At 32.8% G+C, this 15,997-nt stretch overlaps 2 protein-coding genes across 2 annotated transcripts; one reads left to right on the forward strand and one right to left on the reverse strand.

Annotated features, from left to right (window-relative positions):
- Window positions 1-114: 114 nt before the first annotated feature.
- LOC105344367 (COP9 signalosome complex subunit 8) lies at window positions 115-4,428 on the reverse strand. Its single transcript, XM_011452140.4, has 7 exons — window positions 4,290-4,428; window positions 2,784-2,854; window positions 2,491-2,539; window positions 2,210-2,339; window positions 1,696-1,803; window positions 1,411-1,473; window positions 115-652 (listed from the first exon to the last, which is right to left on the reverse strand). The coding sequence occupies exons 1-7, from the start codon at window positions 4,365-4,367 to the stop codon at window positions 573-575; spliced, it is 579 nt and encodes a 192-aa protein (XP_011450442.3). The 5' UTR covers window positions 4,368-4,428; the 3' UTR covers window positions 115-572.
- Window positions 4,429-7,130: 2,702 nt separating this feature from the next.
- Window positions 7,131-9,831, forward strand: LOC105344368 (uncharacterized methyltransferase YdaC). Its single transcript, XM_011452141.4, has 4 exons — window positions 7,131-7,281; window positions 8,730-8,804; window positions 9,132-9,270; window positions 9,382-9,831. The coding sequence occupies exons 1-4, from the start codon at window positions 7,279-7,281 to the stop codon at window positions 9,804-9,806; spliced, it is 642 nt and encodes a 213-aa protein (XP_011450443.3). The 5' UTR covers window positions 7,131-7,278; the 3' UTR covers window positions 9,807-9,831.
- The last annotated feature ends 6,166 nt before the right edge of the window (window positions 9,832-15,997 follow it).

Here is a 15,997-nt window from a genome sequence, read left to right on the forward strand (position 1 = left end):
ATTGGTATTGATTGCAAAAACAACTGTTTACATGCATCTCCGTGCACTTCATTGTACTGCTAATTATACCCTCTGTTTTTGGACAAACAAGATTTACTTCATAAAAACACCTGGTCATAATTGGTTATCACAGTGTTTATTTACTAAAGATTCCCACAGATACATTATGCACATATACACTTGACAGGTTTTCAAACACCAAAAATCAACAGTAAAATATTTAACAGTTCATACACATGTTTTTGTTTTAAGTAATTTCCTTGCAAAACATTTCGGTGGCTGCATGAGATGACTACAAATATTTAAAATATACACCATTAGTACATATACTGGGTATATACACTGTACATGTACTAGTAAAGTATTTCACCAAACTATTTTGAATTCTGACTGTCTGGTTAATAATTTATACTGATGGTATTGGAGGGTTAGAATTCTCCAGAAATCTAGAAATCTTCATAGAATTAATTCGCCAGCCTCTGTTTAATCCTCTCCTAATGAGTCGGTTTTCATGCATCGTGAAGTTAAGCACCAACTGATGATGTAATACACAGACTCTTTCTTTCCCCTTGTCACGCCTCCAGAAAAGACACATAGTCTGTTAGCACTGACAACTGCTGTTCACTTAATAACTCTGGATCTTTTAGCATTACTGTAAATAATGAAAAAATACACATGTAGAAACTGAAAGTTCAATAAATAAAAATACATTTTATTTAGTTATACATGTACTACATGTTACAGATAATTCCAAAAGATTTTGAAAAATATAGCATCCTAGAAAAATTAAGTTTTACAAATTTAAATAAAAATTTAAGGTAAAGATAAGGTGGCACAGTTCAATTGCCATCACCTGTACCCTTCCTCATATGATGATTAATTAAAATAATTTTGAAGTTGAGCTAATTGCAAAATATGGTATTGTGAAGATTAAAGGAAAGGTCAAGATCAAAATAAAATGACATGTATTTGTAAAAATTATATTAAAAATATTATATGTTCTTCATATGATGTTTGATAAAAAAAAATTTGAAATTAAGCTTAAGGAGGCTGGATAGTCAACAAATTACCCTTCAGATCTGCCTTAAAATTTCTAATATGATACTTTTGACCATAAACTATTAATTAGTAATTTAAAAATCAAAATATTTTAAAATTTTGAATATTTTTTGTATATTTATACAGAGCACTTCATCTAAATAAGATTATAATAAAGTCTTTAAAATGGCTACAGTCATCCAGCTCTCGTAAAACAAAGCATAACGAAAGGACAGAAGAAAGACATGACAGATTTGACTTCATGTGCTGTCCATGTATATGTTGGGCATTTAAAAACTGGTGTACCGTGATGAACAGATACAATTGAGGTTTACAATCTGAGAGGCAGTATCAGCATTATTTCTGTTTTACCTGGTTTTGTAGGTTTGATGTATTTAGTTGCTGAATCATATGTCCATCCTTCTTGTGTTGCAGCTACAGAGAGAATACATTAGGGATTTAGAAACAAAAGAATTATCTTATAAATTACTTGTAAAGGGTTATCAGTCAATTTTTTAAATTAAAACTCCATATTACCGGTACGTTTTTTTTGTGATAATGGCAATGCACAATTTCAATAAACAGAATTTCTGTCCATAAGCATTTCTTTTAATCTGTTTAAACCTGTCCTTGAACTTGACATGAAAAAGTTCCAACCTTGTATCGCCTCACTTAAAGGCATTCCCATAAATACAGCAAAATCATCACTATCAATGGAACTGTAGGCCTTGGATACTAATGTCTTCGCTCTTTCCCTTGTGGCAGCTGAAAAGAATGAGTTCTCACAATTTTAGGGAAGTCCAAAACATGCCCCTAATGGCCACACATTTTGATACAAGCACACAAGGTACATGTAAGTTCAATCCTCCGCACCATGAGGCTCATGAAGTTGGTGCCTATCTGTGGTAACTATAGACCCATTTCAGTTAACCCTTGGCATAAGCTGGTACCCACTGCAGCTTGGTGGGCCGAGACAATACAGATAAAGTGCCTTTTCTAAGGACACAACATCAAGTGATCATAGTGGGGCTCCAACCAGCGACCTTACAGTTATGACTTAACCCCTTTGACTACTCTGTCATATGCATACAATAAGAAATACAACTATGGACACGTGTTTGCATTTGTAAGGGTATGTAAATTAGGCAGCACACCTTGGGTTTACAAGTACCTTTTACTGCTTCCATTATTTGAGAGATGCTTTCTGACCACTCCTTTTTCAAAGCTTCGTAGATTCCTGGGTAGTCCCGTAACCATAGTTTCTGACCTACGGCCCAAATCTGGACTGTTTCAGGGGTTGACTATATTGAGAGAATTTATAATTTATTAGGGTAATTACAACAGTGTGTACATTTACAACTGGTTTAAAATATCATAGTTTTTAATTAAATGTACCTATTGACATGAAAGAATGAAAACATTTATTCCAATGAAAACAGTCAATTGGCTTACACTTTTTACTGTCTGTGGAATCCTCTTCCATAGAAATTTGGCATTGCACCTAAAAAAAAATATTACAGATGTTTCAAGACAGGAAAAAAATCACAATATTAATTTACATTCAATAATAAGTGTATTAAAGAGGTTTAAATACTGACAGTTCTCATATCTGGTTAACCTATCAATGTAGTTTCTTTTCTTATCAATAACTACCATACACCTATTTGATTCATTTTATCATTATATAGTAATAAATTCAAGCTTTTTAAAATAAGTCAAGATTTTTCTGCTTTTTTCAAACTTACATGTCATTATGAAGTAGGTAGAGAGCTAGCAGCTGATTATACACCTGGGCAGGTGCCACCCCTCCTGCTGACTGAAAATAATATCATACACCTGCACAAATATATCCAAGTAAATAAGATACACTCAGTCTTACCTTCTTCAGCATCTCTGACAGAACATGAAAAACATCTCAAATGTGTGTACTTCACTTAATATCAAAATTCTATAGATACAAAACAGGGTCCTGCATTTCATTAGTTTGAAAGATTGATTAGAAAGAATCAAACCTTCTGTAATTTATTTAAGTTGAAATTTTATATTAAATAAAGATTAGCTTCAATCAAATAAGATTATAGAATACTCCTCCCTTTATAATATTTATGGAGTGTGGTCCCTGTCAGTGCACAAGCCATACTGAAGTGGAATCCCTGCTATTAGCTGGCATCAGAGTTTCAAATATACTTCCTATGACTACATTACAACTTTACACTTTTGGAATTCGTAGACATTTAGCAGAGATGCTTTTTTGTGAAACTCTGTCATCCTGAAATTTCTGAGTAGATAAATCTACATGTTCAAATAAAAGGCACATTATTGTTTATTTGTTAATTCAGTATTGAGGTTTAGCGCCTTTTCCCATTATTTTGCCTACACCTGTGTATGGACAGAAAGTACCTGTTACTAAAAATAGCTTCAGGTACCTAGCTGTCGCAATATGATTTTCGAAACCTATAGATACTGGTTTTATAATGGTGTCTGTAACAACCAATTTGTCTTATATTCGGGAAACTCTATGTATAATGTTAGTTGATATTCTGAATTGTGATAAATTCAAGAAAAATGCAATGGATCTAAGTGTAAATAGAGTACATGTATAGTGTTAATGCGGAGATTGTTTAATATATTGTGTGTGCTCATACTCAGACTAAATTAAATAAGATAACTTACACACAAAAACAGAAGACTAGATACATGTTACTTAATCTTTCTTTTCTTTTCATGTTTCAATTAAATAAATAAGAATATTTAATACTTGGTGAATTTGATCCAGCGTCCACAAAATCAAATAGACCTCCACGTTACCACTAGATACTCAATAGTCAATACACTCAAGTATAGACAATGTTTTAAATGCAATTTTGATTTAAGTAAAGTGTTGGATTTTTGCCATGTTTTTACACTATTATCAAGATTGTTTGACTAAAGCAGGCAGATGTTTAATGAGTGAAATAGACACACCCTGTAGTAAAATCGTGTTAATCTGTATTTGCCGAGTCTAGCTATGGCATAACACTTTTTAATCAACAAAGTGGACTACAGAAAATTTGTTTCAGTTTTGTATGGTCTGTCGGTATAATCATTGCCGTCAGAAGCTATTAACACCAACTTATATCAAAATAAACAATTGCAGAGATAATTCGAGTTATACAAATTTTCATAATCTTTGAAAGTAACCCTAATTTCACTATCAGAGTATTTTAAAATTATATAAGACTTTAGAATAATCCTTGATAATTGCAAATTACCTCTAATTCTTGCTGTTCTAAGTCAGTTTGAAGTTTTTTATAATCAACATTTTCTTTTGCCATTTTTAAGTGAACCATGTTCCGTGCAACATTAAAATTCCCGGAAAAAAAATCAGGTGCGTTCCGTATACTGCAGCAAACATTGACGTAATATTTAAGCATTTTATTGCAAGCCCGTACGGGTATAATCTGCGAAGCGGATTATAAAAAAGTGTAAATTGCTACAACCCAGGTTATACCGTATAACTTGGGTAGACATTGAGTTCATTCCTTATAATTTAACTTTCTGTTATTTGCTGTACAAATTGAGTTCGTTTTACTTTTAAAAATGTTAAACTGTTCGAAATTCAAACATAACGTCAAGCGGATTATACTTTATCCCGAGTTTTTGCTTCCACCACTTTTTGCTTGATATTTCAATAATAGTATCCCCGAATACCCAAACTCCGTCACCATAAGCAGAAAACCTCCCGCGTTTCTCTGTAAATTACTTTTGTGTGGTTTTTATCATTTGCAATCACTAAATATAATCTGAAACAATATAATTTATAAAATTATTAACAAAAATATTTTTATTTTTATTCAAATAAGCTCTCTGAATACGACGCTTATCACGCGTGCTTATTATATCTTATGAACCCAACTCCGTCACCCACATACTCTATGATATGGCAGGGAATGAAGACACATTAACAATTTAGTTAAAACTCCATTTGTATCTAGGCCAAGTTATAATAAGTAAAAATGGTGCATACAATTTAAATTGTATCTAATTTCATCGAAATAAAATGATCGCCCGAATAAAAAATGGGTCCATGTAACAACAATCACAATGGCCTTTTCAGAATGTATGGATGCCGTTTGATTTATGTCCTTACATATTTCAAATATTTTATATCATTAATTAATATATTACTTATTATATTATTTATTTATTACATTTTTAGAAATGTAGCATATTCTAAATAGTGATATACCGGAGATATCTATACCCTGTATAAGGCAAAAGTATCGGCATGAGCGATTTGACGTTATCATCAAGAGTAGTGCATAAAGGCTATTGCGGACTGAAACAAATGTAATTAATTACCTTAATAAAAAATGTATTACATGTGAAATGTTTCATCTTGACCTCTCTAAAAATGGCTGACCACCGTAAATGGTCGAATGGGCCCGCATGTCAGAAATATCGATATTTTAGTCCACCCGTGAAAAAGTTTTAGCTGATTTCACGCAATTAATGGTGCATAAAATGAACAAGGTTTAATTCTGTTATTTTTTGACACATTCTTAAATTTTAACCGTTGCAAATTGTTGACATTTGATTAAAGATTTTTGACATGTAAAAAATTACGTCATAATCGTACTTGATTTCAAACGGCGAGGAGTTTCCCGAAAGTGACGGAGTTGGGGTAGTGACGGAGTTAGGTGGCTATGCGAGATAAATACCTTTGTGCTTAAACTACGTTCATCCGCTAATATGAAAAAGTCCAGATTATCTGTTTTGAAACGCCCCCTCTACCACTTTAGGTTTCAATACACATCCCAAAATTGAAAGTCTACGGAGATTTAGCATTGCATCAGCCATTAATAAGCCCGGATGATAGCGTTAAAAAAATTGCGCGATGTATTTCGAGTGTATTCCGAATGGAGAAAAGATGTAAAAATTTCCCATTATAAATCTCCGTAAGAAAATTGTTTACGTTCCTGTGAAATTTTATGAGTGAAAAGGGATAATTGTTCAATGAAGATATCTTGGATATATTCCCTTTCATTGATTTCAATTGTATTTCTTTTACAGGTAAAATCATCAAAAAGTGATGGAAGCAATAACTTGGGACAGACTTATAGTACGTTTTTGACGTTGGTGAAGTGTCTTGTGACGTGCAAACCAGGTTATACAAATTATATAATTTAATTCTGGTTGTAACGCGGCATTTGATTTGATAGAAAAATTTAGTTAATTAAGGAATGAATTTAAACCATTTTATATCTTATAATACTAATAAACATGGAATTCATTGCTTATAATTTAAATTTTTTACTCTTCAATATAGATAAAAACGGTCATTTGACCTTTAAAATGACGTAAAATTGTCCAAAATTCAAACAATTCAAACATAACGTCAGGCGTATTGATACATACGTTTTTGATGTTAGTCTTACTATGGCGTAGGCAACATTCTTTATACGATATAAAATAATTTTTTTAGCCAATCAGAAAGTGCGTTACAACCAGAATTAAATTAGTTTAGAAATGAACCCAATATCTACCCAAGCTATACTCGTATAACCTGTGTTGGGGCAGTTTACGCATTTTAATCCGCGAAGCAGATTATAAAAAAGCGTAAATGGGGGGGGGGGGGGGGGGTCCAGTCAACAAGCATCTTTGATGCAATTTTAAAATAGGAATTTGGCGTGGTAATACAGTTCAATTCATAATTTATGTTACTGTTTGCTCCTTTATTTCACTTGTATATATTCTTTGTTGCATAAATATATCAACTTTTTATTTGATTATCAAGAATCGGGTTTATCTTCTTGTTACCAGGAGTGTAAACCACCTTTATAAAATTATTTGATGAGCAATTTTGCTGATACATAAAATGAATTTCCCTATAATTCTATAAGTTTACAATGTACAATTTATGTTCCTTTACGTTTTAAGCTTAAACGGGGTTCCATACTGTAGCAGATCAAATAATTTATAGATAACCCCACAGCATATTTAGTTGTTGATAAATACTAGTATACAGAAGAGAGATATTTTTCTCTAATAACAATCCATAAATAAACACATTTAATATAGGGAGAACATGGATGTCCGGTACCAGCATTGTCGAGTACAGTACGGATGTAAGCCGACAGACATTGTTGGGTAGTACTTTGAACGGACCCACCTGTACTATAGGTGTGCTAGTATTGAACGCACCAAATGCAGTGGAGTTGTTGAACTTAGAACTAAGAAGTTCTCACAGTTTGATCTACCATGGTAAGTAATTGTTTTGAGAAATAATCGTCGCTAACCACAGTTGCAGGTCTTTAAGTGCTCATAAATATATATGCTATCGAAAGTAGAAACGACTCAAAACCTGGTCGAGGTTCTTTAAGTACTGTACACGTTTCCTTCTGGGGGTAAAGAGGTTAAAAAATAGGCGCTTTTTAATGTTTATTATCTACTCGGGTATTAATTCCGCTTCACCGCTAGTGTTATCATTTGTGTGCATTTCAATGATGTTTGTAAACAATTTTTCTCCGGTGGACTCGATTACATCACAAACGTAGGTAGCGATACCCTTGAATAAGATTCAAGTGTGACTATATCAGACTTACATGTAGTTTTTCAATCAGCTCTATCAAAAGGAATCACGTGCAAAAGAAAAAAAATGCTGTGTATGTGGTCATTTTTATTCTTTTGATAACTGAACATATACGACGAACGTTACAACTAAGAAGTTGACCTAATTAATATAGATACAGCATCATTGCAAATCTAGAAACGAATCTCTTGATAGGCTGTTTTTAAACTCCGCTATATTTAGAGTCAAACGGGATGTGTGTGTTATAGGGAGAATATTAAATTCTAAACCTACATTAACCTCTTTTCCTTTCAAAAATTGATTTAGGTTTTGGTCATGTTAAACTTTTTAGCTCACCTGAACCGAGGGTTCAAGTGAGCTTTTCTGATCACCTGTTGTTCGTCGTCCATCCCTCTGTAAAGTTTTCACATTTTTGACTTCTTCTCTACAACAACTGAACCAAATTTGCTATTTCAGTCACAAGAACTTGTGTCGTATAAATGCAATATCCGACTTTAGCCACGAATTTACTGACTTGTATTTTTTCTAAAACGTTCAATTGTTGGGATACAAAATGATATTTTTTAAAATGTGTAAAATATTTTGAAATTTCTTAGAAAGGTATTGGGAAAATGGTTTGAAAATCTTTTTTTTAAAGAAATACAACGCTACGCTTAGTTCTTTTGCTATGTAACTAAGCATCTTCATATCTTCATATCCTCTTATTAAAGTCAAAGGATATTATGTCCACGAAAAGTAGGCTTCACTGGTCCACTGATTGTATTGTTTAATTTGTGGTCAAATCTTGGAATTTGTGAGAGTTTTACATCTCGTTTACTAGTATTTTTGAAGAGTTTATTATTAAACCACTTCGAAATAGAATGATTTTAGAACTATTATTCAGGTGAGCGATGGGGCACATGGTCCCCTTGTTAATGTATATTTTAACATGATATAACAAATGTGCATTGGGAAATCGATCGTAATTTTAGCTGTGGTTAAGAATTGGCCCAAAAGTTTTTAAACACCCACAGTTGAAGTTAAAATAAATTGTGTGGTTGTGTGTTATTAACATTTTCTAATCAAAACTGTTATTAAACAAATATCCGAATTTAATTAACATTTCATTTCTAATATTAAGGCAAGTTTCATTAAAGATGCTCTTGCCAGAAACTTGAGACAGCCGAGAGGAGGGCCAGTTGGATGGTTTGTGAATGTAAGTATAAATGTTTAAAATGATGTCAAAGTTTAGAAGTCATCAAGGGTCATCGTTTTGTCAACAATACCTACTTGTTTATGAATAGCCTACTATAGATTCTTTATTTTACGCGAGTACTTAATTCCGCGATTGAATCGTTTTGCATCATATCGCTTTTATAAATGTTAAATCGCGAACACCGAAGTTTTACCATAGTTTCATTTAGTTACATCTGTCCTAAGAATAAAGGCGCGATTCCAGAATCCGCGAGGTGTGCCTCTCGCGATATTAAGCAGATTATCCGATATATATATATGGAATCTACAGAATGCTCTCTTTTTTCAGAGATATGTTTTTGAGAACCTCAATAGAGGACTTGAAGAAAATGCTGTTAAATTGTGCGATATTTCTAAAGATGACTCTGTGTTGGAAGTGGGATTTGGTCCAGGCATTGGAATTCAAGAGGCCTACATGAGAATAAAAGGTAAGTTACATTCAATATGAATTAGAATTTCAGCAATATAAATCTTTAAATTTATTATATGATTTTTGTACATCGTGATACAAACTAAAAATGTTCTGTAAATATTTACAGATGGCAAGGGCAAAATTTATGGTGCTGAAATTTCCAAGAAAATGATCCAAAAAGCAACTCAAAAGCTTCAACCTCAGATCTCTGCAGGAAAGGTGGAGCTCGTTCTAGCTGACGTAATCAATCTGCCTTTTGAGTCGGACATGTTTGACCACGTGTTTCATTGTAACTGTTACTATTTTTGGGATGACCAAGTAGCTTGTGTTAAAGAATTGCGAAGAGTCATGAAACAAAATGCAAAAATGATTACCGTATTAAATGAGTTTAGTCTCAAGGAGGTCAATGAAAAGGGGATCATGAAATATGGCAATACGGACCCTGAGAAATATATTGACTCCCTAAAAAAAGCTGGATTTCATGATGTCAATTATCTAAAGTTGAAGAGTGAGAGAGGCAACCCTTTTAGTGCAATCTCTGCTCGCAAATAATGAAAAATAAACACTTTTTAACTCAGTTTTGACTCCATGATTAGTTTAACACATTGTACCCTTGTGTGAGTTTGTATTTTCTCTTGGGTTGACAATAACATTCCACCATATCATAGTGCAATGGTCAATATATATCTTTTCTTTGAAGTTAGAACTTTTCAAACATACATTCACTCATGCTATTATTTTGAAGTAGATAGGAGGTCAAATACCAACACAAATTCATCTACAGTCTCATTCAATAAGTGCTAGAGCCGTTATAACAACAGCTTGGACTTTCATTCACTGGGATGTAACCATCTAATCTGTTCATCAAAACGAGCTGTCAAATATTGACCTCCTTTCTTTTATTTCGTTAAAAGAAGCTCATTAATATTTATAGACTGTCAAAATTGGAAAGTTTTTCCCAAAGATCTGCCAATGACTGCTTAACCATAAGTGTCCACCGCCAAAGTTAACGGAGTACTGCCCAAAGTCCAAACTCTTGTTAAAACGGCTCAATATTTGCCGATATCGTTTGACCCAGTTTGTGACTTGTTTTTAACTGTTCCAACTACTTCTATTAATGAGGCCGGATAGTCAACAAATTAGCCATCAGACCTAATCAGAATTTTAAGATATGATAGGTTTGTCTATAAGCTATTATTTAGTGAGGAAAAATTCCAAAAACTTAAAGCTGACATGAATTCATAAATACATATATTTCCCCTTTTCTCAGACTACCGCCACATTAGTTGTCAATTTCTTTTGTTACATTCTCCCTCAATATGTCAGTACGAATATAAAACAATAAAGGTCTACATGAATAAATACAAAAAGTATTGCATAAGAATGCTGCTCGCTAGCGTTCATTTTTTTTTTTTACACAAAAACGCACATTTACAACCACCTGTCGGCCCCAAATCACGCATTACCTTTTATATGCCATTTTACATTTCTTAAAACATGCACAACAGTGAACTAGCGAGCGAGCTTAAGGTGTATAGGACCCACCCATGTTGTGACGTGTAATTGTTTATCGAAATAAACAATAAAATGAAGTCTAATTATTTAAGTAGTTTATGTCTCAATATTGTCACCTAACAGCACAGCGCAGTGGATTAGAGGGTTTTCTACTAATTAATAAGTCATGAGTTCGATTCCTGCTGGAGTTTTTACATTTTTTTACCTCTCCAGAACGCTATTTTTTGGTTAAATAGTGTAAAATTTGAAAATTCTAAACCGGTGAAAGTATTTTAATGTTAATGTACTTTAAATTTGGATATTTTCTATATTTCAATGAAGAGCTCTTCTTCTAAAGGAGATCAATAAGTCTAAAAACGGCCACAACCACCGAGCTCCTAGTAAACGCAAGGGATATATTTAGATCTATATGAAAAAAAAAAATAAGGACTAACAACTAGATACAGACATAAATAACTGTTATTTATGTATCTGCTAGATATAATAATTATATTAAGGCATCTTACTCTTCCATTTTATTACATCAAGAGTTTCTCTAGAAGTGTGCCATTAAAATATGTAGACATAACATACTTCAAAACTACAAAGAAAATAACAAACGTGTGAGCATTTACTAAAACGTAATGAGTTTAATATACCTCAAGTCGAATATATAATAAGGGAAAAGTCTTGATGAATATGTAATACATAATTATGTATTACCGTATGTTATGAAAATGCCATTCATTGTGTAATAATTTCATTTTTTGATGATTTCTTATTATAATAAATCTATAAATTAATTTGTTTAAACTTGTTTATATAGTACATGTTTTGTTAAAACCTTATAGTGTTTTTGTTGAAATGTGAAGATATTGCAGGAGAGCCGTCATATATCGGTATCTGATATATAAAACTACATGTATACCAAAACAAAATAAACTACTGGTAGTTGATAATATTTAATATGCATCATGCCAAAACCTTTATTACAATATTAATAAAATGTCTTCAGAAAAAGCTAGGTTAATGTTAACTGCAGCAGACAAATTGCATTACGACTTTTTGGAAACGTTGACGCCTTTTCTTTGCGACATTGTTACACTGGTGAATAAACCTACAAGGAAAATTCTGATTCGTAAACTCAATGTATAAATGCATTGATAAATACAATTAATTTAAGATTATTGAAATATTAATTCAGTTCTTTGTTGTCGACTGCTGAACACATCAGAAAAATCGGGGGAAATATTGTACCATTACCTATTACTAGAAGACCAATCACACCAATTGCAAGAGGAAATGCGACTGCAAAAACTTTGGGAGGAAAAAACATCTGCAAAATGTTTTCTTTGTCCACAAATGGCTATTATAAAGAAAAAAAGATAACATTACTTCATTAAATTCATGTAAACTTATTTTAGATATGTCTTGATAATTACAGGTCAATACAGGATATTGGTAATGCAAAAACACGTCGACAACAGAACTAAATGCAGGTTGCCTGAATGGTCTGACATCAGGAACAATTACACAAGGCCAAAAATTCCAAACCTACTCTGACCTTCAACTTAATCTTCAATAAATTTAAGTGTTCATTAACGATCCTAAGCGGAAAGTTAATCTTGATTCATAAACGGAAAGTTAATTTTTGGGAGTTGATTTTAATCAACTCTCCTATGCAGTTACTCAGACAAACCGAAAGTGAATCAGTTTTGGACCTCAGCACAAACCATTGCTGCTGACAAGACTTAGTTCTTGAAAATAATTGATAAATTCGATGTAATGTATGCTAAAGCATGGTTTTTAAGGAAACTTATTTATACATACCTTGAAAATAGTCAGATTTTAAATGGTACGAACAATTTAAATATTTTTTGTAGTCGTATGTATTCCTACGCCAGAGTTCAATATAGTCTCGTTCAACTCGACGCTCGGCTGTCTCCGTAAATCCTTGTCGGAGATTTATGGTGTCAGCTGAGCGTTTGGTTGAACGAGACTAGAGTTCAATATTGCTTGGGTCCATACAATGTTCGAGAAATATTTCTATTACTGATACATAGTTTGATTGAATTAATTTTATCTTTAAATATTATTTTAAAACATGATTCATATGGTGCCCGGGTTTCTCGACATTCTTGTCGAAAAAGTCAAAAAAATCATATTATAAAAATGTGCGTAATTCAAATTAAAAACTACATGTACTTGTCATGCAAAATAACATATCATTGATTTTAAAATAAATAAACATCGACAAAATCAACCCCCGTCAGTTCTTCAGTACTTTGATTATTCATGTTTTTTCATATTATAATTTTTAGCTCACCTGAGCTGAGGCTCAAGTGAGCTTTTCTTATCACTTTTTTGTCCGGCATCTGTCCGCCCGTCTGTCTGTCTGTAAACTTTTGAAAATTTAAGACCTTCTCCAGAACCATTGGATGAAGGAGATTCAAGTTTGTTAAACAATGGACCATGCCTTTTTTCAAGGGGAGATTACTAGGAATTATCGAAAATGTGTTCGTATATTCAAATATCTTTAAAAATTAATATGGTTAGAAAAGCTCAAACTTGTGTGGAAGCATCCTCAGGTAGTGTAGATTCAAGTTTGTTCAAATCATGATTCCAGGGGGTAGAACTGGGCCACAATAGGGTGGGGCAGTTTTTTACCTTTACAAAATTTAAAAATCTTCTCAAAAACCATTCGGCCAGAAAAGCTGAAACATCTGTGGAAACATTCTCAGGTAAAGTAGATTCATGATTATTCAAATCACGATCCCTAGGGGTAGATAAGGGCGACAATGGAGGGGGTGTCATATTTTCACATAAAAATATATAGAGAAAAATCTTCTTAAAATCAATTTGGCCAGAAAAGCTTATATTTCTATGAGTCCCCAGGTAGTGTAGATTCAAGTTTGTTCAAATTGTGATTTCCTGATATTACAATGGGCCATAACAGGGGGCAGGGGTGTCAAATTATAAAGAGAAAATCTTCTTCTCGCGAATCAATCGGCCAACAAAACTGACTCTATAAAACCTCGGATAGTGTAGATTCAAGTTTGTCAAAATCATGATCACCAGGAGTAGGGTGGGACACATTAAGGGGTTGAGTTTTATATAAGAAATTTTTTAAAAATTATTTTCAAAAAATCAAATGCTATAATGTATGGTATTACTTACATGCGAGCATCTTGACATACATGTAATCTTTCTATACAGGATACATTTTACTACATTGTTTAGATATTTTGTATAATACTCCATACAGCTGATTTTATAATGGCAGTGTTGCTCAGGTGAGCGACGTGGCCCATGTGTCTCTTGGTTTTTTTTTTAGAAACAATCGACAGAATCAATATACATGTTTTATTTTTCTCATAAAACTAATAGCACGGGGACTTACCAATACAAGTATCCATGTACAATAGTATATACCGAGCATTCCACCGCCCGCCAAGAAGGATAAGCCAATCAATCTGTCCATCGCCAGTCAAAACAAGGGGACATTACCCTGCAAAAGAGTTTTAAAGGTCTAAGTTTGCAATGAACCATGAATTAAAAATGACTTTTAAGACTACGCTGCATGGAAATAATAAAAAACATTTATTATAAAATCAGGGCCAAAATAAGCATAACACATTCAGTCTCGCACACAACCGCAGACAACGGGCCACTTTTCTTGGTTTCATTAATTTACCATTAAGAGAGCATATTTTCTGTAAGCTTTGAAGACCATGTTAAATATTTTTAAAGCATTGTTGTGGTTAATATATGCATGCATATACAATGGTAATTGGCAATATTACCTACATGCACAAAACTGTGAAGAAGCAATCAGTGGGTTGACCCATATAGTTATTCTCTTTTTGAGAAGTGGACAGGCATAGCCTATATCAAGTGGATGTAGGCTATGCATGCCTGTCCACTTATGAAAAGATTATAGACCCATAGTCAGCAAATGTATACAAGACTGGCCGTATAAGTTTGCGATGCTGGGTATGTCATGTATGTTGTAAAGTTTGATTTACCGGGTGGCAGTAGATACATAATTTACAATGACAATAACAAAACCGGGGAGCGGATGGAAGTTCTAATTCTAATTAGACTGAGGGTCCTTCACACATTCAGGAAAAGGTTTCGCATCAACCCCAAACTATTATATCCCATAGAAATACGGGAGTTCAGCTTGCGTTCGACTTGCAAGTGACATACGAAGGTTCAAATCTGTGGTTAAAATTAACTTTTAAAACTGTCGGTATTCATAAAAGAAACAAAAATCCATGCTGTATCTCGATTTATATCGAGATTTAATGTTGATTGAATTGAAATTATCAGTCGAATTCTTGATTGCAAAAAAAACACCTGTCATTTTTTGTCCCAGAAATTCTATATCTTTTGAATCAGAAAACGATTTTCCTTGCATAAAAAATCATTTGTATTTTCTGACAGCAGACAGTAGACCTGTATCATAATTAAATTCTGCTTTACATAAAATAACGATTGACTGTACATAATGAATGTCCCCTGTGACGCAATCTTCATCCTCCCGTCAGAAATTTATTTTAAATCTGTAGATGTATGTAAGAAATTAAGTATCTAGCTAGGCTTAATTTTAATGGTTTATTTTATTTCATTATGGCAAGCTCCTTCATATCTACAATGGCTCTACAATGCTTTGGCTGCAATTCGTCGTTAAGGAAGGAGTCTTCTCGTTATCAAACATACTTCTTATAATAAGAAATTCATGAAATTTTGACAAAGTCAAAGGTCAGGTCAAGGTTTCTGATTCAATACGTGCAAGCAAAAAAAAAAAAATATCAGGAACGGAACACTTATAAAACCTTTTTATTAACATAAATTTTCAAAATATAATCTATAAAAAAAAATAACAGATTTTCGTGGATTTTAAAAAAGCGAAATGGGCTATGTAGTTCGACGGTTTTTTTGGGAGGTTAAAGGGGTATCAATTATGTGACGATCCTTGGCTAAATTATTTTTCATTTCAAGAATATATCTTGTGATATCTAAAAACAGTTTGAATTTTATTTAAAGTGAAAAAATCATTACGTACGTGATACAACAAAATCCGAATTTTTCATATAAGAAAAAATGTGTTTTTATATATTTCGAATTGGAATTAATTTCTTATATCAAAAATCATATTCTGATATCATATTTTTTTTTTAAATGACGTCTATATATATACATGTAATACCGGTACGCTAAGTCCGTAAAAATACTCATTTTTATGT

The sequence above is a fragment of the Magallana gigas genome, chromosome 2 (assembly GCF_963853765.1).
Source record: "Magallana gigas chromosome 2, xbMagGiga1.1, whole genome shotgun sequence".
NCBI classification, from domain to species: domain Eukaryota; kingdom Metazoa; phylum Mollusca; class Bivalvia; order Ostreida; family Ostreidae; genus Magallana; species Magallana gigas.